General features: G+C 39.8%; 1 protein-coding gene across 1 annotated transcript in view; it reads left to right on the top strand.

Moving 5' to 3' along the window:
* The window catches only part of LOC105449307, a 58,611-nt gene that overhangs the window by 17,127 nt on the left and 14,463 nt on the right, over positions 1–27,021 (top strand). Inside the window, exon 2 of the mRNA XM_011688445.1 lies at positions 25,153–25,227. Coding sequence (XP_011686747.1) covers positions 25,153–25,227 — 75 coding nt within the window. The remainder of the gene's footprint in view (positions 1–25,152; positions 25,228–27,021) is intronic.

Below are 27,021 nucleotides of genomic sequence, written 5' to 3'. Positions count from 1 at the left end.
CCGAGTTCGACGTTATAAATATTCAAGAAGAATTGCATTACACGTACAGATATATATACACGCACGGACACACGTACACGCCCCGTGTTTCGCGCACGTCACATAGCCGACTCCTGGATTTCTTCGAAACCGAGCACTTTTTCGCCTTCGCAAGCAGCGCGCCTCGGCCGATACCGGTTCTTGTTTGGTCAATACAAAACTCTGAAGCAAGCGGATGCACAACCGCTCCCGCCAAGCAGTTTCAGTCCGATTCGGTATACAGGCAAATCGTGATTGCCGTATTTTTTTTTTATTATCTCTCTCTATTTTTATTTTGCTCTATTTTATTTCAACTGACGTGCATAGAATATTCCGCACGTGTAGTACATATTGAAAAAACACCTTAATACGATTTGTCTTTTACATTCGAATAAACTGAATTATTTTTATAATAGCTTTTTTAACTCCTTTTTTTTTTAGTGAACGTTTACATTTTCTTGAATTTTTACGGTTAATCTTGTAGAGTAGGTAGGTGCCTTCTGTATTCAGTGCCTAACTGGCAATGGATATTCGTTTGCAGTCGAGTTTCACGTCGTATTGATATCTGTCTCTGCATATCAGCCATTTCGACATTGAATCCGTATTTTCAGATGCGTATTGAATATCCGATCGAAATTGCTTTCTATGGACCTTCCTCATCTTGACTATATATACAAACGATACAAGTATCTTCGAGAGAACTCGAATTTGATTTGTCTTTGAGGGAAACTTTGTCGGAATCTACTTATTTAACGGCAAAGAGATTGGAATTTTATTAACCCAAATGAATAAATTTAAATGATGAATAATGATGAAATTGTATTCGAACGATTAGGGCTATTTTTATTGGCGGTAATCGTAATTATGAATTAAAGGATGCGCATTGTAAATGTCAAACTCATGCACTTTCATGTTGTACAACCGCGATAGCTTGCTCTTGGAATTATTCAGAGCTAATATTCAGCTCCCGATAGTCATCTTACATTATTTAACAGCCCTTCAATTCAATATGAATCACCAAATATGAGATATATATTTTAGGATCAGCGTCGACGTATATATTGAACTCGATTACGATTCCGGAGGATGAAGTAAAATTCACGATCGTTTATCGATATATTAAATGTCTGACTGATGGAAACAGAAAAAGCGGAGCGACAAACAAACGACGGAAAACGTCATACGAATGAAAGAGGAGTATTATCGCCGGAATGATAATATTGATTTCGCGTCTTACATTAGACTGCCGGTTCAATTTCGTGGACGATTGCTTTAAGAAGATATTTGAAAGCATCCCGGAAGGATTCGTCGATACGCCGTCTTTGGGGCATCTCTCCACTTCTCTTCGATTAAATTGAGAGGAGAGAGCGCGAATGGGTGGGACGGACAAGGGGAGAGGAGGGGGCGAAAGAGTGTGGGCGTGAGGGGCAGGAGGGGGGGAACGAAAGGGGATTGAGTGCGGATGGATAATACGCGTGAGAGCACCTTTCTTGAAACTTCCTTGGCAGAAAGTTCAAAGACGAAGATCTCATTTTCGCATCCGTTAAAACTCACGTCGGCGGAGGAACAAATCAAAGGAAACTTCAAAAAATGTCATTACTTTTACTCTCTATGCGATCGAAATCCGAGACAGAGAGAGAGAGAGAGAGAGAGAGAGAGAGAGAGAGAGAGAGAGAGAAGACCGTAGACTTGAAACTTCTCTCAGTTACGTTGAGCTACGCGGCATATAGTTTACAACGTCGCTATCTGCTTCCGTAAAAATAGAACTGCGCTGATAAGATTACCTAATAGCATTACGAAACAACTGTATTAATAACCCGAGAATAAAGGAAACAAGTAAAATTGCTTTGTTGACTGAAATGTAATGCGATTTAAAATATTATGTTAGACGTTTCGAATATTATTCCAAAAATATTCATATTTTCCTTCAAATTTCTGCAACGTGACGTTATTTTAATTAACGGGAATAAAATATTCGAGGAATTCAATTTTTATTCGTATCGCAAACTTATGGAATATTGAAGTGTTTTATGAAAAGGAATTGCGCAGTTAAATATATGTACGAACAGAGATACAGAGAAGACGGTGTTTTTCCCGCAAATCGGAGCAAAGACTTAAATTTTAGAATGTGAGGCGATCCAATTTTAAGAAAGATCGGTTTACATTCCTCGGGAGGAAGTCCTACAAATAACACGCTACTCGGGAAATTTTTGACCACGCGCGATGATAAATTTCGAACTTGCAAGTTGTCGGAGTTGTCTTTCGAAAGTCATGGCGGAAAGTACATGCGGCGAGAAAGGAGGAGCTAGCTCCTGTGTTTACAACGCTGACGAAGCGTTATGGGCACAGCTCCTAAAACGCCAGCGCGACCCACAGAGAAGGGCTGCAAAAGGGAGCTTCTAATCACGATGGCCATCTAATCCACGAGCGTGAAGGGTCAGGGCACCTAATGAGCTCAACGGTAAAGCCATCGGCTTCGATCGAAAAACCTTAAAAAACCCGCGCGTATGGACTTCCTCTGTTCGATTTAATTTTACCCCGTAACGTCCCTCGATGCTCTTTCAACTTTGACCTTTATAACTTAATAATTTCCATCCGTCTGTGGGATAATTAAACGGTATTAAAGCGTCTGTCATAATCATTCACGGAGCAAATAACTGATCGATACCTTTCTATTTAACGCTTAATAAGTGCTGCATAATTTTGCAAACGAATCGTGCGTCATTTTAGCGTAATGTGTGAAATCGTAAATCATGTCGCTGAGACACTTATTTTATAAGAGCGTTTCACGAAACTGACACCCTCAAAATCCACTTTGTACGGAACGATATAATAGATATATATCTGTACATATACCGTTATGTACGTGCACACACTACGGGCTCGTAGGATTGGTTTGATGATTTTTGCTCTCATTCGAAGCGCGAGGCATTTCGTTGCATATGCCAGGCGGTCGAACGCGATGACGCCATGTGTTTCCAGCTGGATTACCGAGGGGTTGGGCCAGAGCGGCGACTCGTAGTAGAGGGTAGTTATATACGGTGCACGAAATGTTCTGGGTCTCTGGGCTTTCGTGACGGGACGACGAATGCAGAGGCAAACACGACGCCGAACAATTGCTATGGACATTTTCGGAGGGTGAAACGCCACTGTCAGGAATAACCGTAGTTAATGCCTACTGCGTCCAAATGATAGTGGCATAAAATAGCTTTCTCGATAACCTACGAAGTAAACGCAATATATCGACAGTTGCGTTTTAGTTTAAATAAACATTTAATTATTAATTAATTTTCCTTTGAAACTTTTTTTAATTTCATCAGTTTTACAGAACTTTTACAATTTTATGACATTTACATAAATTACATAAATTACTCAAATATATATAAGAGCAATACTTTCTAATATATTTAAATAACAAAAGCAACGAGCAAAAGCCAATTTATCATCGAAGCAAATATGAGAAGATTATATGTCACTAACATAATATTTACCAATTATAAATATTACTAATTATAATGTAATATTAATTACTGTATCGATTTATATTTGATATCAACATCGCGAATTCATCGTCTATAATCATTGTTTAATTTCTGACAGCCAGTATATATGCGCGCTCGCCCGCGCGCGTTCGTGGGCGATTTCTCACACTGGCTCTCCGAATCTGTAGCTATGAATCATCTGGTGTGCGATTTATTTATTTATTACAAACTCATGTCGATGTCAATCAATATTCGCGACGATGGAAGGCTTATCGTTGCTCGAGTGCCTGCCGCTTATCGTAATTTACCAGCGAAAATAAATATCATGGCCCGCGCATATAAATCGCCCTCCCGGAAGAAGATTGTCATAGCCAAAAAAGAAAAATCGATTTTATATTTTTACGCTCGTATATAAATGCTTTTTCAGTCGGTTTATGACCTGGAAAAATGCCACAATTTTATTTCACGCGTGTGGACTTATACCTTTTTTCATAAATAACAAAACAAATCAAAAAGTTATATAGTGATGATATAACAAAGGATACACTAATAATTTTCTATGAATTAAATGGATATAATTAAAGTCATGTGAGAATAATAGAAAATATGAGGCTAAATATTAGACTAAAATTTTTAAAAACCTTGTCTCGAAAAGCTCACTTTTTTCCAGTTGACACAATTTTGCTTTTAGGACGCGATATACATTCTGCAGAAAAGAAAGTAATCTATCTCACAGGTTTGACAGTTGTTTGCAGGCGCGATTTATATTTTCGAAATCTTTTTGGTTCGAGGTCGATATACATGGGGACCGTGTCGGGGAAAGGCGTCGCGTGGAACAAGCACGTGAAATATGAAATGTGAGTGACAAACGCGACGTAAAACGTGTACGGCCCGATCGAATAGGCTAAACAGCCGTCCGTTGTAAAGCGCTGTAATATTTGGATTATTTAGCACGCGAACTAGGGCCATGGTGAACCACGAGAGTAATTAATTATAGCTATCGCGTCGATGTTGCATCGATAACATTGCGGTTGTGACGGGCGTATGTAATCTACGTTGGAAATTGAGTGACGTTGTGCGCGTGATAATTCTCATTACATTTTTATGTTTTTAAAAAGGACAACGTTTGATAGAAAAAGTCGGAGTGGTGAGCGAATTTAGTAAACTGGATAAACATCATCCAGTCAGGAAAATTTTTTTACAAGCAATTTTATTTTTACATATGTTTTACAGTTTTTGCACATACACATTTTGCTATTATTTAAATAAAGCTACACAAATAACGATGAAAATAATACATTATAAAATTTACATACATGATATAATATTTTACGTGTAATTTTATTTGAATTGATATTGTTAATACTTAATATTGTTAATAAAGTTTCTTTATAATTTGCGTACATAAAATAATAATAATTAGAGATGTGATATTTACATTTCCGAATTAAGGAGATTGATATTTATATTAATTAAATTTAAATTATATTAAATTAAATAAATATTACGGCCGGGGATGGAAAATTAGTATGTAAAATTTGCACCGTGGCCAAATTAAGTAGATTACAACGGGCAATAGTTTAATTCTTCCGCATTATTATCACGATGCAAATAATAAATTATTATGCTCACACAGCGGTTGACATAATTCTAATGGCCTACACGGGATTATTACCGTTCAAATAATTAACCGAACGTAATCGTATTGAATAATTGCTTTCGACAAGCATGATTACAATGTTGAGATACTCCCGTCGTAACAAAGTGCACATTGCAATATCGCGTATGCGACTGTTACGTATCGATAATAACTAATCGGGCACAGAACGCGCGGCAGTTAGTTCATTATCAAGCAAGTAGACGGGTCGTTCCCCGTTGATTTAAATTGTAACGTCGGAGTTACACGGGCATTACGATGTTTGTCCCGCGTTGATTACGTTTTCGTGCGCTGCATTACGCCTCGTTACGTTACGTTACAAAGGCCAATCGGCGACGTGAGATTGCATACGAAACCTGCAGTCGCCTGCAAACTGCATCAAAGAACAACGCCGTAATTACGAAACGTGCATCAAACATTCACGGCGAAACTAATACCTTTTAACCGGGTCCGACATATTTAATTACGAAACTTTGTATACGACCTGTTTTTCATTATTTTCCAAGTATGCGCGTACGTATATCGTTGCATTCCACGTGCAGACGTCCGTCCGTCGCTACGCGGTTATAAAAATTATACAAAAATTATATCGTGGAAATATGCGAATGGATTTAAAGCAAAAACATTATTATAGAAATACGTAATGCATGGAGCGGAATTTAATGCAGTCCAATGAAAATGAAAAGTATTTCCCTTGGATTTATATAATAATTCTTTCAGCTATTGTTATTATATATTCCTTTTCCTGGAAGTGCTATTTTAAAATTAAAGTATTCACAATTACGTCTACGTTGGATGTAGATAAAGTAATGTGGTGCGCTGAAAGTTCTTACGATATTGCGAACGCGAAAGTAGAAAGATCCATCGTCTTACGTTCTCGCGCCGAAAGTTTCGCTTCGCTCGTGTCTTGCACAACCATCACCTTTGCGCTTGCAAAGAGCAGTCTGTGTTAACGTGCGTATGCATATTCGCAAGATTGCACCGAGTTAATTTGTCGTTAAAAGTCCGTTTTACCGGTGTCGTTACGATTATCCGTGCTATCTAATCAGGCGGCGTCGCGCGCGATAAAGTGCGCAGCTCGCACCGGAATACGATTCGCGTCGTTCGCGTTCTTATTATAAAGCTCTTGGCTACGCGCGTGTGCACATGAATACAAAATACATACGCGCGTGCACATTCATACATAGCTCACGCACACGCGACATACACACGAACGAACGAACACATACACGCATGTTCTTCCATAGGCTTAAAGGGGATGCAACTCTGGCTTTTGACGGCCGACCTTTTTGCCGCCTTTCACCCTCGTACTCTTTTCCCTCTTTTACCCTGCTGTCCCCCTTCGTGCCGGAAGCCAACCCGTCGGTGGGTGGAATTCGATCGACGCGCTCGGGAAAACTCCTTTTTCCCTCCCCGCGGAAAAATAACGCAAGTGCGCGAAATCACCGCTGTGCCGCGGTTAAAGTGTATTTTAATTGAATCGACGAGAGAAAGAAAGAGAGAGAGATCGCGTGAGCAATCGTATTACTCACGCGTATCGATTTGCCGGCCGGAGTCGATTTCGTCGCTTTTCTCGGGGGAAAAATCGGCAGCTAGGCGACATTTAGTTATTGCGCACGACAGGGCGCGATATCCCACCCGGTAATCCCCGGCTTTACGCGAAGGAATAGCGTAGAACGGCACGGGCGGCGATCGTAAACTTGTTATCAACTGCATCCCCCGCCCGTCTCGTGTTTTCATTGATATCGCGCTAGTTTATACCGGGTGAACTCGCGCTACAATACCACGAAATGTGAAGGCCGGGATAACGCTATTTAAATCCAAGATGAAAATTCTTTGCGGAAGAATTTCGAGCGAGGTCATTATTTATTACGACTTGGTAATTTATGATATTAAATTCCTCGGTAAGTAAACGTGGAATTAAAACTCCGTTAAAGTGCGCTTGTGAAATTAAATGAATAATAAAGTTTTCTTCGCTTTCCGCATCCTCCGCCGACCGTTAATTTTGCGACAAGATCCCCTTTCAATCTCACGTAATTAAAACATTGTTAATACTCGACGCTTTATTTTATAATCAATTTAGTTTAATAATGCAATTTTCATTTTAATTTTTTTTAATTTATAAATTTAACACTTGAAAATGCGTATTTTATAAATTCTCTGCTATATCACTATAAAATAATGAATATGTAAAACATTTCATACGTCGGTAGCGAGTTATTTTGCACCTCTCTTCACATTAATTTTTTCACATTACGTTTCTTTAGAGCATCCGACATTAAATTGTCGCTTTAAAAGCAACGTAATTAATATCACCCGGCGGTCTGGAGTTAAAAGGAAGATAACGCTGTACGTCTATAATATAAAATATGTTTTCTTATGCGCGCACGAGAAAATCGCGGGCGAGGCTACGGAGCGGGTCTGCCGCTAATTTCAATTTCGAAACGTCGATATCTTGCGCAAATATACTCGAACGACGGGCAGCGCACGACGAAAATCGCAAAATTGCGTTATTTATTAATCGCGGGCGGCGCAATACGCCGCGGCTGGCACCGTCGTGCATTTATAACGCTCTATGTCACTCGTCTTTGGGATTTATCGTCATTCTTCGTGGTTGACGGTTCATTTACATGATAAAGCGGCCCGGGCGTTGCTGTAACACGGCGATATGCATTGTAAGCTTTTACGTCTGAGTGCAAACCCGAAGTACGCGCGCGCGCGAGCGCGCATGATGCCTCCCGATAATTGTTACGACGCTTTTACATCTCCCTCCCTCCCTCCTTTTCTCTCTCTCTCTCTCTCTCTATCTATCTATCTATTTCTATCTCTCTCTTGCTCTCTCCTCGCTCGCCCTTGCTCTCGCACGCAATTTGCATGCGCGCGCGTGCAACACGCGTCTGTTTCGGACTGAAATACGTACGCGTTCTGTGAATTGTTCTTGAAAACTCGTATTCCCGATTGAGCACGTCCCGCGGAACAAATTTCCCAGCGCGCGAAGTGCGCGCGACTGCAACTCCCCGTCCGCGAATTATGTGCGGGCTTTTAATTATCCCCACACTCCCGTCCGACTCGCGCAGCTTAGTAGTAGTGGTGTAGTAGCTTAATGGCATTGTTATTTCCGTTTAAGAGAAGATTATGAGTCCAAAAAAAAAAAACAAAGAAAAGAAAGGGACAGCTTTTGTTGCAAGAGAGCGAAACCCGCGAATATACATATAAAAAAGATATTACTGAAATTAAACGAGGATACTGCTTGCTAAAGTCGAGTGTACTTATGCAACTTGCATAACTGTACACGCGCAATGGAGATAAGTTTCACGATGTGACTTTTATCTTGCTCGCGGAATAAAAGCGAGTTTTCAGAGTGCACGAATTCGTGTCAAGGTTTGAGCGTTTTTCATTTGACCTAAAAACGCGATACGTCCGAGAAGAGAGAGAGAGAAAACCGCTATTTACATCACCATTTACATCGTCTCTCTCTCTCTCTCTCTCGTAATTATAAAAATTAAAATAATATGTCACGCGAGATACAAATTTCTACGGCCAAGTAGTAAGATCCCGACGAGACGTTAGATAAAACTTAACGTCGCGGTGCAAAATTAAGGAAGAATAATAAAAGCCTGGGACGTATATATATACAAGAGCATAATGGTATCGTTGCGTTCTGACACGCGGGCGGCCGGCGCGGCGGTTATTCGCCAACTTGCATCCGAACAACTTTTCCGACCGCTAGACGGAACTTTTTGAAGTTTGTTGTGTTACAGCTGCCCATTCGCGGCATACCTAATCATCGTTATCGTGCTTTACGTTATATACGAACAGTTCTTCCCGCTGAAAAACAGCGAGATTAATTGGACCGCGAGGCGCAGTTATTATTACACCGGGCGTGCACAGATATCCAACAAAGGATTTTTACCGGCAATGTTCTCCTCGCGAAAACCCATATTCGGAATAAAATTTTATTTCTTTGTGTTACGGTCGCCGTTACGTGATTTAATTAAATCTCCTACAACGGGGATATGTGCTGGATTGCGCGCACGCGCGCGCAATAAGAAAATTGCGATGCGAGAAAAATAAATATCTTCTCGCCGAATTATTTTTGCACTCGTTTTTTTTTCTCTTTATAAGAGAAGAACGCTTTTTGTCTATTTTGACTTCGCCTCTGTTTTTCGATACAGCAAACACGATAATAATAATAATAGATTCTAAATACGGGCAAAAACAAAGTTAATGATTTTTCTTTAATTATACCTGATACTTTTATGGAGTTAATTTAAGCAGATTTTTATGGACTTGACGTATGAATAACATGAGCTCTTCTCTTGGTATTTAATATTTCTTTCGTGAAAAGCGGTATTAAGGTCTTCTGTCGGCTTTTTGCGTTGATTATCTTCACTTATGCTCGTGATACTAAATTATATAATAGATATATACCGCGAATATCTTATATCTTTCATATATATAGCCGGAGCTTATCACACTTTGTTTGGATATTAGCTTGTCCGAAGCTTTTAAAAGAGAGTTACAAGAAAATCGATCAGTTTTTTTCAAACTCGCACACTTGAGGCTAATTTAATGACATTTATTTAGCGATCTCATAATACGAGAATCGTAATTAACGTCAACGCGAGATAAATATCAGACGTCGTCGCATTTAGCAAATGCGCGAACGTACATACATATAGGAATATCTTATCGCGCAGTCACATTTAACGTGAATGTAAAACGCCTTATCTCGACTCGCGGATAATATTTGCCGCGCGCGCGAGTGGTCGAAAATTTAATCATAATTCCGATTCTCTTACTTCTCCCGCCATCTTCCCATATCTTCCCCGTGTCTTCGTGTCTCTTTACGTGTTCACCTTCCCTTTGAGAAGGAAACAATGGCGTTCCCCATAGCGTAACCCGCACCCGACCGACTCGCAATATCTATCGCAAGCGTCCGACGCTCCGTTTTGTCCTCGAAAGTCCCCTGATGGAAAGGTTCTTCGGCGTGATATTTAACGAGGGAGAGAGAAAGACGGAGAGAAAGTGAGCGTGTGTGTGTATGTTTCTGCGCCCTTCCCACATTCGGCATTCGGAGGGTGGGTTCTCTCTCCCCTGCTCTTTGCCGCTCGCTTTTCTTTCAAGCGCGTCGGTCTCGTTCTATCTAGGATAGACCTTTTAAAGGGGATGTACATATTGAAGAGACGCGAAACTCTCTTCTTTGACGTTCGTCCACTCATCGTGTGAAAACAGAGATCGAGATCGTTACAGTTTCCAGCACGGTCGAATTTCAGTGCGGTCCGCCAACACGCGAAGACGATACTTTTCGTTTACGGTATATCTCTGTGTGTGACTCACGATGGGAACGCGATGTTAAATTGGTAAGAATTTAAAATGCATTTTTCCGCATCTCTAACTGCGGCGTTGGACCGCGGACAAGAAGTAAGAAAAGAGAGCGGATAGAAATTGGGTTTTTCTTTGTTTACGTTATACCGAATAAAACGACCGCTCGCCTGGCTCAACGAAGTGAAAATGTCGATCTCGTTGTATATAGGTGCTCCAACAAGCGGTAAAGCCTTTAAAGGGACTAAATAAATATTGTTTAACCGCGACCACGCGCGGCTGTGACTATAATTTCAACGGACAGAGGGAATTGTCGACGAAAGTTACGCGAGCACGTAAAAAGCTTTATTCACAAATTACATTTTATAATAATTTCGCATTGCCGGATGTACGACGTCTCGTTTTTATTCAGTTTTCATCATGGAATCCCTTTTGCAATAAAGATTTATATTTTAACATGTTAAATACGAGAGACGTTGCAACTGATTATGCCTTTATTTTTTTTTTGTTTGCACTAAAGCACCACCTGTTGCCACGCAACAGCTGACGTGTTGTCACAGAGATTAACTTCGCAGTTATTTTAACTTTGCTTCAGCTTTTCGAAAGTTGTTTTTAATAATTATCCGAATTCGTGTTTGGTTTTTTTTTTTTTTTTTTTACTCGGCGGCATGACCTGTGTACGCGTAGCTCGCGTAAGCTTCAATGATGAAAACGTCACGTGTAACGCGCGCGCATTTTTTTGTCATTGTTCATAAAAAACAAATTGAGATAGAAGTTTTTAAACGTTAGTTTCAGTCTGTCCGTGACTCGCCGATTCGAAATATCTGAAGCAACGAATCTGGAGGTCGTGGAGATCGGCAAGTCGCAGTTTCTTAAAGCTTTGAAGCGCAGTTAAAGCTCGCGACCTTTCGCGTGTTGCACGCGAAAGTTGCGATGCATACGATACACCGCCTTGACAGACCGAATTAATGCGACAAAAAGGAGAGAAGAAATGTAAGAAGGGGAAATGTTGACTCACTTGTGATTTCTGTACAGCAATTTCACCGATATTTATGCGATTTTGACAAGAGTCGTGTTGGAAGGAAATCTTTCCAATATTTTCCTCACCATTTAATTTTCCTTTTATTAAAAAATTTGGCATTTCAATATTTTATTCCTGATATATTATTTCGATTTTACGGAAAATTACAGCATTACGGAAAGTAACTGCGATAATATCCGCAACGGCATTTCGCTCGATTTGAAAGTTATTATTATTTCAATTGCATTGTTTTTTTTTAATATTTGTGGATAAATATTTTGGAAGAAAAAAATATGTATTTCATCCAAAAAAAAAATCCAAAATTTAAGTTAAATAAAAAAAATGGCTTTTCCGGATTACTCTGTAAAGCACTTTGCGCACGCGGGCTCTACATTGCTGCTCTTTTTTTTTTCCTCCTTTTGACAAGGAGAGGCGAGCTTGGTCGAAGTTTCCCTGCTCCTTCGGATGACTCCGAGACGGTTCACGTTTAATCCTGAAGTACCTACAGCACTTTCTCCCGCTCGCTGTTCTTCCCGTGATTAGACGATCGCAGGCCGGTAATGAGCTTTCTCGGAGCTAAAGCGCGTTATTCGGAAACTCGTGCACCACCGTACGTGTACCGTGCGTTTCCTTGTAACAACGTTAGCCCGTGTAGTCCCAGAAGAGTCTTATTCGAGGAATTGCTATACGCAAAGGATCCGAATTAAGAGAAAGGGCGAGAGGGAAAGAGCATAAATTCGGGAAATTAAATTTCCCAGGCGGGGAGGGAGGGTGACTTGAGTGGTCGCGCTGCACTCGTGTAAAGAATAATTTTCTTACCCGAGTAAGCTTGCGCTGACGTCGCAGAAATTGCCAAGTGAAGTCATCGGTGTTTGAAATATTTGCTGAAACGATTTGAAAATGATAATTTACATTACGAGCGTCTCTCGAAATTTACTTAGAAATTTAATTAACGAAGAGAAGAGGGAAATTTTGCGGACTTGTTATCGGAGGTTTGGAAAATCGGAGAAAATTGAAAGGTTCGGAGGTATTTTGTTACATATAGACGGGACGCAAATCCTGTTAGCGCGCATCTTCGTTCACATCCCGCACACACACACACACACGCACGCACACACACACGTTCGTGTCCCGCACACAGTCACACGCGACAAAGCGTATGTGAGGCGTTTTCGACTCCGCTATTTTTTCGCACATTGCCTTTGTTCTGACGTCACATGGCGCATGTATTATAGGATTAAGAACCCTGTTCTTATTCCCTCGAAAATAGGCGAGTCGCCCCTCCGACTCTTCGCTTGGCTCTTTCGCTTCCCCCCAAAAGAGGGGTTTAGTGGCGGCGCTGAAAGGTCGAAAGTTAAAAGGAGCAAAAAAGGTGGAGGGAAGGGGTTTAACAATCCCCCAACGTACAGGTGGTTTTCCTTCCGCGCGGTAACGCCGATTACGTTTAGCAATTCCATATCGTGCGGGAAGATCCGGCGCCATGGCGCGACTTTCCACTCTTATAATTGATTAAAAGCGAATAGCGTATGGATATTAGATTGTAGAGACGAGATAGACAAAGTCCACAAAAATTTTATTTTTTCCCAGAAATCCAATTTGTTCCAATTACCGTTTAGCTCTTTTAATTGTTAATTCCCTTTTAATTTGTTTTACCTACGACGCACAAATTCGCCGATGTATATTTTTATCGTATTATTTAGATAAATAAAGTGTTCGAACCAATATACATATATCGCAGATATTAAAACCGAACAGAATTATCGGGTCGCGTATGCGGGACAAACAGATTTCAGGCAATTTTTATTCCGCGAATGGAGGACCGTTAAACATTTTTGCGCGCGCGATGCGGAGCGTAAAGCGCGTCGCGCGTTCCGCTAACTTTCCCCGATATTACGAGATTATACGGGAATAACGGGGTTAGAAAACGGGACGAACGTGGCGCGAGCGAAAATAAGAGCGACACGTGCCTTTTTACCGAGTGCTCGGGCATCCCTCTGCCCTCCCCCTTTTGCACCCTGCGAGAGCGGGTATTTGCTCTCGCGCGCCGGATAAACGCCCCGGCGCGGCGCGAGCGAGAGTCGTCGCGAGTGATGCGGCCATTCGTGTGCTCGGTCACGCGAAAATTCACGCGTAATACGGAGCGTGGGGTGTGGTGCACGTGCAAAAGTATCGCGGCTTCCCAAAGTACGCCAGCGCAACGAGGGGAGGGTTTTTCAACCGATATAGGATATCGACGGTCGAAGTGATGCCCGAAGTCGCGCACACGGGGTTGGTTTCCTTCGCCTTTTCCCGATAGATATCCGTCCCCTTCTGCGGGACGCAGCGTCGTCCGGCTGCTACCTCGAGATATCTGACGCACGCGTATGCACAGCTCGGCGAGGGACGCGGTCGGACATGGTCTCGCCGCCCTAAAAAAAGTGTCGACCCTAATTTGTCTCATCTCTGTTGTACGTAGGACCCCAAAACAAACGTGTCGAGCTTCAGCGGTAGATTTTGCGACGAACATCGTTCTTTCATTAACGAGATTATTGACACAATCGTGATTTTCTACCTGTCAAATATAAAATTTATAATTTATCTCTTTATAATTAAAGCGTACGTTTTTACGGAGATAGAATTTGTTATAACAACGTGTTTAATAATGTTAAATTAAAAGTAAAATAACAAAAAATAAAAAGCGTGAAAAGGTGAGACAATATATTTCTTTGATCTTTATTTTTTATTTTTTTTTTTGTTCGTTTTTTTACACGGACACTTCTCTACGGCGCTTCGTCTCGTTCCTGGTATCTTAGCATTAGTCAGCATACGAAATCGGAAATCCGAGAAGAGCGAATTGCAGGGAATTTCAACGGAAAGAGCGGCGAATAATTCGTGAGACTAACGTGCGGGAAAGTATTCACGTGCAAATTGGCGTGATAGCGAATCTAAGCGCGAAGTGATAACACGTCGCTCCGGCGGATCTAGTTACTCGCTGCCGACGTTTGCTTTCAAGTCAGGAACGAAGATAAACTTGCTTCTGCCCTGTTAAGCTTCAAACGATCGCATCTTGTCGCGTTTCTGTTTAATATTGGCGTCTTCAGTCGTGCGAGTTGAAAGCAAACATCCGCGTTTTTAGAAGCAAATTTAAAGACTATATTTGCCATTTTCAGACATGACAACTTTTTTTTTTTTTTAATTAATCGCGTGATATAATGATTCTGGGATATCTTTAAATTACATATAAAAAAAAATATATTAAAATTGAAAATCTATGTATTTTTTCTGAACGTGAAATTTATTTATATAAATTATTTGCTTATTATTCGAAAATATTCTGTTGATCAAAATTCTTATAAAAAATTTTATAGATTGAACTTAACAATATTATAATAATTTTATTAATTATATCGAATTATTGAAATTGAACGTGGCTGATTACAGTGTTATTTTCTACTTTTCCTATTTTCTCTCAATTCTCCGAAATTGGAATAAGAAGCAAACAAAATTTTTAAAAATTTTAAATATTTCTTACGAATGAGTGATCGAACAGACGATTTAATTCACATGTCTTTCTCAGAAGAGAATGATTCCGTCACTTAAAACGAAACTCCGCGCGTTGTACTTCGAAATCGAGTAATCGATAGATAAACTCGTATGTGCGAGGCCTGGGTCTAGCTGCGTCGTGGGACGTTGAAGTGAGAATAATTGCCGCTCGTCACGAATAAGCAGAAGCGACCAATAAGAAGCAACGCCGATTAATCTTACGCGAGGCATCGCAGACGGAGAGAAATGGCGATGGAACGAGGGATGTGAGGCGAGAGGGTTAACAGTTGATATTTGACATGACTAAAAAGAAGATACAGCATGCAAGAAACTTTATTTCTCAGCATAATCCGCCGCGGACAAGTCGATTTATAGCTAGCTGAAATTGATAGAAACTGACATTAATAGACGAGAGCGTTTATTTGTAACTAGACGATTTTTTTTGTTCAAAAAGCGCACTTTAATACGAAGTTGTTCAACTTTCTTTTTAGCAGTGAATAAATTTGTACCTAATTAAATTTTTTTTTCAACCGCTGAATTATTTTTAAACCACGAAAATTATTCAAGGAAGATATTTGGTAGTTTTACAAATAGAACCTCTAATTTAGAACATTACAAAATGCTCTCGTCATTTTGCAAATATAAATGTAAATGAATTTCGTCCAGAGAGGCAAACAACGTGTTACGAATTATTGGATATAAATTCATATCAATTTTAACCGCGTGTCTAAATTTATAGTCTCGGCTTATTATTTCTGATTTATTCATTCCTACCTGTTAATATTAATTAATTATATGTGAAATTAATTGCACATTTAAAATTTACTTTCTGGTTTTAACATTTCATTTGCATCCATATATTAATAATTAAAGTTGCACTTGTGTGGGTTACCTGCCTCCGCTATATGTAAAGGTGTGAAACTACATTATGTAGGCGGCAGGGGCGTAGTAAATAAGAGGAAAAAAGTAAATATCTACAAAGGCGGGAGAATGATATGTGTTTAGTTTTCCGACATCACCTTGACGTGAGATTACGGCGGCTGTGCGTATGTGGTGGAAAATATTTTTCTTTTCTCGGATGAGCCAAGTACTTTGTAAGACGCGGATATCCAATACAGGCGCCGAGACCGCTGTTATTCTTTCGGAATAAAAGACTAACTTTCCAGGCGAAAGAATCGATCTGGCTCCCTCGCGTAGTACCGCGCTATTGAGATTCGAGTTGGATGGACCGTTCTCATTCTGGAAATAAAGTATCGTCCACACGCTAGTGCCACTTCTACTCTCATTTCAGCCGAGATATTTGACATCGACGTCACTCAGTCGCGAATCCGCGTGCGTGTGTGCACTAGACAAAGTATATATACGTTCCTAAAATGCCTCATATTACATCAACGCCGTAAAACGATTCCTGAATTCTCTGTGGTAACTCCGAAATCCTGAATCGATATCTTTTACATGACTAACTCCTTTATTTTTCTTTCCATTTACTTCTATCTTTATTCAGGTGATTGCGATGCACGAAGTACGTGCAGATCTCAATTGATAACAAATGAACATATTTTCTTGAATTCTAGTCAGCATTTTAATGTTTAATTTAACGAGGAATAATTTAAATATTTTTCTATTCTCATATTCTTCCAAATATGCATGTACATAATTTTAGAATTTACATACACACTCTTATTTTATACTTAATGTTGAGCCTTGTCAATGCAGAGAAAACGAAAGAAATGAAAATTTGCGAGGCTATATATTATACGAATTATTATTGTAATTTACAAAGCAGGAAGGAATACTTGCCAGAATAATTTTCAGCACATAGCAATGTCTCATTGTCAGTCCTATTGTTTGCGACTTTATGCTTTGAAATTTTTGTCTCTATTTTCGAGGACAAAAAGTTTTTTCTTAAATAAGAGAAACATTTATTATGCAGTTGTCAAATATTCCACCTCCAATAAGCCGGCAGGATGTAATAGACTTTCAAGAACACAGGTTTTATGCTTGCTTATTTCGTTCTGGGGTATCTACAGACTATGACTAATTGATGGGTCAGCAGGTTTCTCGTACGTAGTCCTTTTTTTTCGACAAGGAATACAATGGTCTCTTCGATTCACTCTCTTTTTGGAAGAAATGTTCTGTCTCTTAAAAACGGAAATCCCCACCATTACATTTTGGTAAAAGACCAAGTTTCTTCAGTCGTTTTCTGACAGTTTTCCAGTGCGTATCGTTTCTATATTGGTAAAATAACGTTAAAAAATCAAGAAAGTGTCTGAAAATCAAGAAATCTAGTTTCTCTTTTCTTTAATTATTATAATTGCGATAACTTCGCGGTTGTATAATAATTCTCGCTTATCAATGGAGAATGGAGAAAGCAAGGTAAATTGCGATTAAAAATTTGAGTTTGCTCGAGGATGTTGAGTGCAACTCAACGTCGTCTGTACTATACGATATATCTTGAGCAATTTTCTAGATGTTTTTCTCGTCCATCGTTTTCAAGTCCATCGTTCGAAAGTTCGCCCGAGATGACGATTATTACGTAACGAAAATACTTTGTTTTTCGGAAACTTTGAGCAAATATAAAATAACATTTACGCACACGACGACGACGTTCGAATCGCGCGTCGTCGTCTGCTACCGCTTTTACGGCAATAGCAATTTAACCTTGTTTTACGGCGCTCGCATCTCTCGACGCAGGATCATGAACTTTGAACCCGGCAATCAGGTAGGAGAAGAGCGTGTGGTGAGCTTAATCCTCTTTGCTTCCGATTCCACGTGCCGGCTACAAGAGCGAGGAAGAGACGGAGAGTGTACCACACGCGCGCGCGCGCTCGCGCGTCATCGCGCTAATTGGCTGTCAGTATCGGCAGAAAGGAATTTCAAAGCTCAAAGCTTTGGACGTATACAACCGCGGAATTCCACGCGAATAATCCGGGTGCCCGGTCGGTCCATTTTTACACACATTGGCTCCGGGGAAATAGAGGGAGAGAGAGGAATAAAACGTTCGTGCAATAAGCGCCGTGGGGTTTACGTTCCCGTCCGCGCGCGTTTCATTTTGTCGATTTGAAAAAATGCCGATCAAGGGGATCGCGGGAAAACAGCGTGGTGTTTTACCATTCTATTTCCCCGGAATTAAGATTTATCTGTTTGTGTAACTCGACGTTGCAGTACAGTTCCATCCTTTTGATTTTATCGACACGAGAAGCGTCGCTGCGATAATATTACACGCTTACGGCAACAATAACTAAATGGATACAATCTCAGTGAAAAAATTCGAGATTATCTTACAGTAATCGCTGTAAAAATTTAATAGAAAAGTTTAGAGTCAAAGGAAAATTAATTAATTGTAGAAGCTTTTTGAAGAATAGATAATTATTAAATACAAATATTATATTTTTGTAAATAGATGAATTTTTAGATATTGTACTTTTAACACTAATTACGTTACGTGTATTACTTCGGTTGAAATAATTTGGAATAATTGGAATTTTCCAACGGTGTATAATTATTCTGGAATTTCTTCAATTTTATTATTGCTGATAAGAAGAGCAAGTGATGAATGTTGAACATAATTCAGCACGAGGCAGATAGTGAAAGTAAGGGCTCGTTGATGCCACGAGATTCGATACCTGCCTAGTAGCAGGAATCGCAGGAAGGGTCGGTCGATGACCTCGTGGCCATGATACAAACGTAAGCAACTCGGAAGGGACAAAGGGAGACAGTCCCTCGGACTGTCCGATATCGTCTCCGTCAGCGATTTCACCCTTGTTGTATCAATGAAAAAAGAATCGATCCCCTTCCAAATATCGTCGCATGATCAAAGATCCTTGCCACAATTGGAATTCATATCCGTTCTTCGTAGCTGCAATTACTTTTTGTCACGGTTTCCGACGTAGAGAGGCCGAGAAGGGCTCTCGGTTCACGTTTAATAATCCCCCGGAATGGATTCGTTTGGAATATATAAGGTTCAAGAAACTGACATTTAAAATATTTTAATTTCTTAAAGGAGAACTGTACAATTTTATTTTTATTTCGCTTTTACCGAGAAGTCGTAAATTACTCTCGGAAGACAGTCGTAGGTAGAGAGTATATTGCGAGGAGAGCATAATCAATGGATATTGCGAATAAATTCGTCGAATGTCCCGCATACCGGTCTTCGTCGGTCGAAACGACTTTTTCCACCAAGCGTTATACTTGACTTGGCAATTTCCCAAAGAGAGTGCGTGGTCGGTGCATTGCTTCCATGCAGCCATTCTCCGTATATGCGATCGCTTTCCAAAACGAGACACAGGCCCTTGATGTTTCAAGCGTTTATTCCCTCCTTCCGCGTGCGTTGTATTTTCTAAAATTCACGAACAAATAGAAACGCAACGTCAGATTCTATACGGAAGACGTCTACGGGGGCGCGATGAGAGAATAGAATATCACATTGTGTGCGGACAGTGACTTTTGCGAGAGGTGCAATGATTTCTTTTCTTCAGACATGCATTTGAAGATGTCGAGAAGTTCAGCAAGAGAGACCACCCCTCTTGCCTCTATTGTGCTCAGTTGTGGCAGCTCTTCTATTGTCGAAACATTAATTCACTGCGGAAGTCAGAGAACTTCTCTAGTTATAATATAATATAATTTTCCTATTCAAATATTGTGTGCCTGAAATAGAATTAAAGTGAAAAGCTTTTATTTTATTTTTATTTATACGGCAGGCAGTAAATATAAATATTGGAATTATTTTCCAATAATATAATTAGTATTTTGTTTATTTGATTTTTGATCATTCATTTTATCTGTTCTGTAAACACATGGAGTTACCGCAAATAAATATTTTATATTAAGTTTTCTCTCTTTCTCTTTCTTTTTGTATTGAAAAATATTATCTCATTTATGCACCCGTGTTGCACAAATACTTTATACATATCAGATTATCTCTCGAGCGATATACGAATTTATATTGTATTGTATTATATTAGATATTCGAACTTTAATGCGCAGAAATTTTAGATAAGCATTAAAAGCGATGCGTCGTAGTGTTAATTACTCGCACTTCAAGTTCAGCGTTTTATCGGTTTGGTTTACCTGTTTTCATGCTTGAGATCAAATCAATTTTACGGAACTCAACCAGTCAGATAGATAATAATTGTTGTTTTCGATGTGGGAGAAAATTAGAAAGCTCATTAACTCCCAGATAATTAAATTATAATTTCAGCCTCGCAAATATATTGTCGGATATTATATTATTGCGTTTAATAATCTATGCCATACAAACTACGTTTGATGCGGCATGGTATTCCTGAACGAATCGGCGGCGATTGTTTATTTCGTCTTTTTAATGGGTCTTGCATTATTTCCTTGCGAGATATCAGTTGATATCGGATATCCTGCAACGATGACGTATCGGCTGTCGTTTATCAGAATGAGATCGCAAAACGCGTTGGCGACACGCGCCGTTCCTTCAACGGCAGACATCAGAATTCTCCTCAGAAATATAATTAACTGTATCTCAAAATAGTAATTTCTTATTAATAATTGCACATATAGATCGATTGTCGGCTTCACGAGCGGCTAGATGCTACGCCAAATTAGAAAACCGATACGACCTGCATTTTATGTTGCTGCGGGATTTATTTTTATTTCCAATAAAGGGAATTTCTGTCTTTCTCTCTCTCCACTTTTTAAGTTAGAACCGTTAGAACTATTTTGTCTGCTTTAAGCGGATAAAGCTTATAGAAAGCTAGTTCCAGATAGAAACCAAAATATTTTGACATGATAGAATATTTTCTCTTATATTTGTTAATATTCTCTAAATGACTAATTACTTCTTTTTTAGAATTAAATAATTACTTTTTAGAGAATTAAATATTTAATATTTAATAATAAATTTATATAAATTTATTAGATTTTATTTAATAAAATGTGGACGATTAATTAATGTAAAAATATATAGAAATGGCTAATTTTCTCTTTTTATTTGATCTATAAAAATGTTTATGGATAAAAATACGCCATATATATTTTCAAGTACATTTCAATAAATTAAATGCTTTTTGTCAAAGCAGAGTTTTATAACGACATAATTAAAATGTATTAAAAGAACTAGTCGCTTTTCACTTGGTCTTTACATAAATTGATTTGCGACGTGCATTTTTAATAGCTTGTTAAATTCTGCAATATAATAATACTGTAATACATTCTAAAGGAAGCAGTCGTTAAAAAAGACGGGCAGAATATAATTGGATTCTGATGCGATTCTCTTTGCTATTACGTATTGAACGATTTACGCATTCACTGCATATTGAATGACGCACTGAATACATAGCAAATTAATAACCACTTGCAATTATATGAAACAACAATTCCATTAATGCTAATGAATTTTACGGGAAACCCTTGTATAAAGCATTTATTTTATCGAAATTTCACCGCGGTTATAATTTTTATTCAAATATTTGCCCGCCGCATGTTTCGACATCTATGGTACTTCAGTGAACAATAATACTTGTTTAATCCAGAATCGATCGAGAAACCGTTGCAGCAGGGAGTTTAATTGTTTCTATTGTATCGTCGATTTGATCTTGCGTGAATGGCAGCGCTCTGCCAGCTGTTACGCGGAATAGAGTAGATTTTTTTTTATTCAGAATAAATGTTCTTCAAGAAAGATTAAATGAGGTCTCAAGATATGCATGGAATAAATTTGTACAATAAAAAGATCGAACGATGCTATAGGTTAAAGGTTAAAAACATCAATAAATAGCAAATCCAATTCCAATTAACGTTTCTTCAGCCAGTTTGTCATGTATTTTGTCTTGATACAAAAAGATTAGATTTAAATTAATTCTAATTTAAATCTGAATTTAGTTTAAAATATTGAAAAATTAAAAATAGAAATAGAATGTGGAAATGAATTGTAATTGCTACAAAAAAGCCAAGCCGATATTTGCAGTGTAAATCTGTTGTACAACGAGAACGCATTTAGAAACGAAACAAATACTTGATTCTACAATTATTAGCTTTATTGTTGAAGAATAGAAGTATCTACATTTACTTCAAGACGGCAGAATTAACCTGTGTATGCATTGTCTGCCTAAGAAAACTGAACTTAAATCTCTTCTGAGAAGAAGACGTCTTGCTATTCCACTTCGTGCCGTCATAAGCTTGTTTCCTCACGTCTCGTGAAATAGCACTTTTCAGAAAAGCGGAGACGCTATCCTAACGTTTGTCCACCTCGGGATCGCGGAAAGGAAATTACGAGTGAGGGAAAAGGAATATTAATGGGGTCTCTCTCTGCCACGCCGTCTGCGGGATTTGTTATGTGAGAACGTAAAACCGTTTTCGTCGGAAAGAAAACGAAATCGGGGGAAACGAGGTCCTCTTCGCTCAGAGAAGGGCGGTTCGCGGGTTGCGGGGGAGGGAGGGAGAGAAGAGAAGAGCGCGCAACGCGAAAGTTGCAAATGGGCAAAGTTACGCGACGGGAACGGAGAGGGGATACGAGGGACTTTCTGTGTAAGTAACCGAGCTTGCGAGTTGTGCTTTCGAATAAAGCTCCGGTCTAACGATCGGGCAGCGTGCGTGCTCGGAAAAGAAATCGTAAGTCTCGCACCTGCTCCTGGAAATTTTTATTGCCATTCTGGATTACATTTGACTGACCTGCCATTTTCTTCCGTGCGTTACGTAATAGACGTCTCATGTAAAAATACAAAGTTAAAATGGCTCACGCAGAGATATGAGAGACACCCAACAAAATTTTTTGCTAAACTTTTCACAACGTAAAATGAAAAAAAAAATTGACAATAGGAGAATTATATTTATTTTTTTAATATTTCAACTTTAGAATTTAATTAAGTTATAACCGTGTGCGTTTTTTTTTCTACTCTCAACGCGAAACGATTTAGCAAGCAATGCTCAAATTAAATTGATAGTAATAACAGTACCGGCAATAATATCCCGTGAACGAGAGATATCCATCTGTATGACAGAGGCAAGCACATTCCATTTTTCCGTAATATCGTTCGAGCGGATGAAAGCCTCGAGGAATTTCGCGCTGCCTCAATGTCAACCTCAAAAGTTATTACGCGATGGATCCATTTGACCTAGATTCGTAATTCTCCGGAAAGTTGGCCGTTGCCGTCGAATCAATCCATAGATTCGCGAACGAGATCGGCCCGGGCCCTGACGGATAAATCGATTTTGATAAATGCCGCGAAATTAAGCCTGGGTCGCGCTCGATATTTCCGGCGCTTTTGTCACATGATAACGCTAAGCGGATTGCGAGCGAAACTTACTTACACATCACGAACGCGCGCGCGCGCGCACGCGGGGGTCGAGGGGGGGGGGGGCGCAATGGAACGGATTAAAAACTAAAATGATCGCGAGCAAAAAGTTTGTGAAAAATTGAATAAGCTGGAATGAAATTGGAGCCGCATAAAAATGTCTCGCGTGTATCCGAAAAGTTGCGGCAAGAGGGAAATTAATGTCCGGCATGAAATAAAAACTGCCAACAAGAGAAAAACGCTAATACCAAAAATAACAGAGATACCGGCAAATTGGGACATTCTGTGAATAATACGAATGATTAATAAAGCGTAGACTATATTAACATTTTTTTCTATTTGTTTTCACGCGAAGGTTACATAATTCGCATTATATTGCTAGGTGTGCTATACGTTACATCAGATCACTTGATGAAGTGTCCGATGTAAAAGGAAAAAAAAAGGCAAAAAAGCGTCGAAATTGCGACTGTGACGATTTCGCACTGATTGCATTCAGCGTAGGATAAAATATTGCGGCCGTGTGTGGCCCACACGCGTGTGCGAGCGCACAGGAGAAAATTGCCTTCGGGAGAACTTATTGACCCGTATTTCATAATAAAAGCCAACATTACAATTGATTTGTGACGTAACCGTTGCTGTATTGCACAGGTAGGACATCATCGCTGCTGCGGTGTTCGCCGTAATAATCTCGCGTGCTCGCAGCCTTTAAAGATTTACGAAAACTTGTTGCACGGGAATATCGAACTGACACGTTATTTCCGTGAAGGCGCCATGTGTAATAATTAGAAGATCGTATACGAGGACACGAAAGCGTTCCTTGCGAGGCATGCTCCTTTAAACATTTACGGAGGGAGAGAGAGAGAGAGAGGACTCATTCCAGGAAAATATATTTACATTCATTCTAAAAATGACGCAACGATTAATTTCATTACTAGTTTATTTTATCTGTAACACACATTTCTTTTTTTAAAAGAATCGGGGACGATGGAATCGATTTTTTTCCCGCGGTTTTCCATCGCAGGGGGCAATGTTCAGGTATGAACGAGATCTCTCGTGATCCATCACGATGAAACGCTCCGGATCGGTCTCTCTCTTTTTTGCCGGAGGGGGATCTGGGCGTTGTAAGACGGGTTAAACTGAGCGCCGTCGTGTCTCGCACTATGTTTAGGTAGTAAACCCTCCACCGTTCTCTCTCGACGGTTTTTCGCCGATTGCGGGCGCAAAGACGCCGGCTCTCTCTGTCTCTTCCACGCCGCACACCCGGGGAATCTCGCCGCACACCCCTCGGTATTCCGAATGCACGATACATCAGGCGCATTCGCGGGGAATTTGTGGGCGACGTGTCGAGTACGTTCCTGGATACGTACGCCGGCCGGGAATACCGTCGTCGGGGCGCGGTATTCCCCGTGTGAAGCGTCGCGACGTCTCCCTCAGCGTGCGCCTTGCTAGGATGGCATCCTCCTCCCCGGCCCACCCTCCGCGGTGTCTCCCTCGCTCGCGTCTCGGTCGCACCGAGATTTTTTTTGCACCGACTTCACGTTACATTCGCAACGCGTTCGCAACATTAAATACCTAGCTGGCTGGCTCTCATCGTTCGTGTAATACGCGAGCGAGCGAACGTGACCGATTACATCGTGCGCGGAACGATTCTAGGACGAGTGACGCTACAACTAAGTTTAAAAATATCCTTTCCCGAAACCCCGATACTTTCGCGGATGCTGATTTGTATTCCTCGAGTGCCGCGACCAGTGTTAGATTTCAAACGCTTAAAGTTTAATTTTAGCGAGAGAGAGAGAGAGAGAGAGAGAGAAAATACGATAGTTAACTTTTTAATATTTTCTAATATTGTTGTTTTATTTTTTGCAGCTTCAATCGTCGGTTCCAGCTGCGCACAGTGGGTCGTCATTCACGAGCTCCAAGGGACAAGAATATTTTATAAAGGTGCGTCCTATTTATTAGTGCAAAAAAATGCAAAAAACATTAATCTTGCAGTCGCGTTGGAAACAAATTTAGATTAATTTTTTTATAAGCCTTTGAAAAGCGAACGGTACTGTCTGTTACACTGAACCCTTCGTTACACCGAATTCTTCAATTTTCGTCTTCTGTTATCGTTATTGGCTCTTTTGGCAATTTTCGTCCTTTGACGCGGTAGATGCGCACGAGCGAAACATGCCAAAAGATAGCAAACAGAATAATATTATGTGACATAAAGACTCTTTCCTCGAGATAGATAAGAACTTCCATATTTTCTCTGTCTCTTAACGGAGGAAATAGGTACTCCTTTCAAATATGTGAAAAGAAGTTTTGCGAACAAAGAAAAAACGTTTCCCATGCTCGTGATGATAACGTTACGAGCGTGCGGGGAACTAACATAAGTCTCGATATCTTTAGTTAACAATTGACAGAATAAGGAGAATTCTGCTACTGTCGCTACGTCGGTATTATTTACATTTGCTGCCACGTTAATATATGTTTTTAATTAATTTTTGTTTATTGTTTTTATAAATCTGACCGCGAGGAATTATATAAACTGCGCGGAAATTTTATCAGAACGAAAAACGGTTTTCAGATCGTATACGTTTTGTTTTTAATTTTTGGCAGCGAGAAAAATATATATTTCTAAAAACCATTTGTATCAGCGCTCTTTTTTGCATATTCCCATATATGACGAAAGCCGAATCGAGCGAGATGCGCTGAACTGCGATTAACAGAAAGAACCGAATGGAAATCAAGGCTGACATTTACTCGACGAATTTGCCAGTGCCATGTCAAATTCGTTTCAATCGCCGGGTATTTGCGGTTTATTGCTGAATCCCATCCGATCTAACATGTTTACGGTGATGCATCGAATTCGCGCAAATCTTCTTTCTGATGCGTTTCGCGCTATATAACCGAAGCTTTTATCCCACGAGAGTATTGCAGTCCGAAAATATCCTCACTATCCATAAAATAGCCACTTTGATAACGAAGCGTGAAGTCTTCTGTAGCGCTATTTTCTAACGTCAAACTTATTTTACTTTATATAGTAAAATGTAATTAAAATTTAAAAAAATTTACGAAATATTTTATCGTATAAAAATAAAATGTAACATTAAATTTTAGCATATTTATTAAACGTTGTTATGAACGATAATGAAATAGGTTCTTATTATTGCTATATCTAATCATTTACTGCGATAAACGTGGCTGTTTTAGTATAATGAAGGAAGCAGCCTTTTCTTCCTGAATTGTGAGTCAGCGAAAAAATCCAAAGCGAAAATCGGTAATGCGATATCGATTCTCATGTAAAGTCCTCGAGCAGGTAAAGACAGTTTTTTTTTATTTTGTAACTCAGTTCGCCTCTTTTTTTCGTCTTGCACGAACCTTAGCGCGCGCAGAGGGGTAATTGCTTTGAATAATGCGATTCCCGAATAACCCCGCAGCTTTAACCGCGTTATCAATCCTCCGTGGAACTACGTGGTCCTTGGTAAACATTGTTTGCCAAGGGAACGTCGCTTCAAAGTCCCCCGGATAAATGTCATTACGCTCGTTATGTGCGGCCGCGCTTTCTACTGAAAGAAACGAGCGCACAGATGCAGTAGGGTGGTCCCCCTTAACCCGTTCAAAATGGAAACCTCCTTCGATTTTAGAAACCAACGTTGCCGGTTCTTACATTGGGAACGTGTGGCATGGTACTCTAAGCTCCTTTTGGTATAACTCTTCTCATTCTATTGAAGAAACTTAGTCTTATACCTC

This window comes from Wasmannia auropunctata, unplaced genomic scaffold (assembly GCF_000956235.1).
Source record: "Wasmannia auropunctata unplaced genomic scaffold, wasmannia.A_1.0 LD336076.1, whole genome shotgun sequence".
NCBI lineage: Eukaryota > Metazoa > Arthropoda > Insecta > Hymenoptera > Formicidae > Wasmannia > Wasmannia auropunctata.
This window is presented reverse-complemented; position numbering and strand designations above follow the sequence as displayed.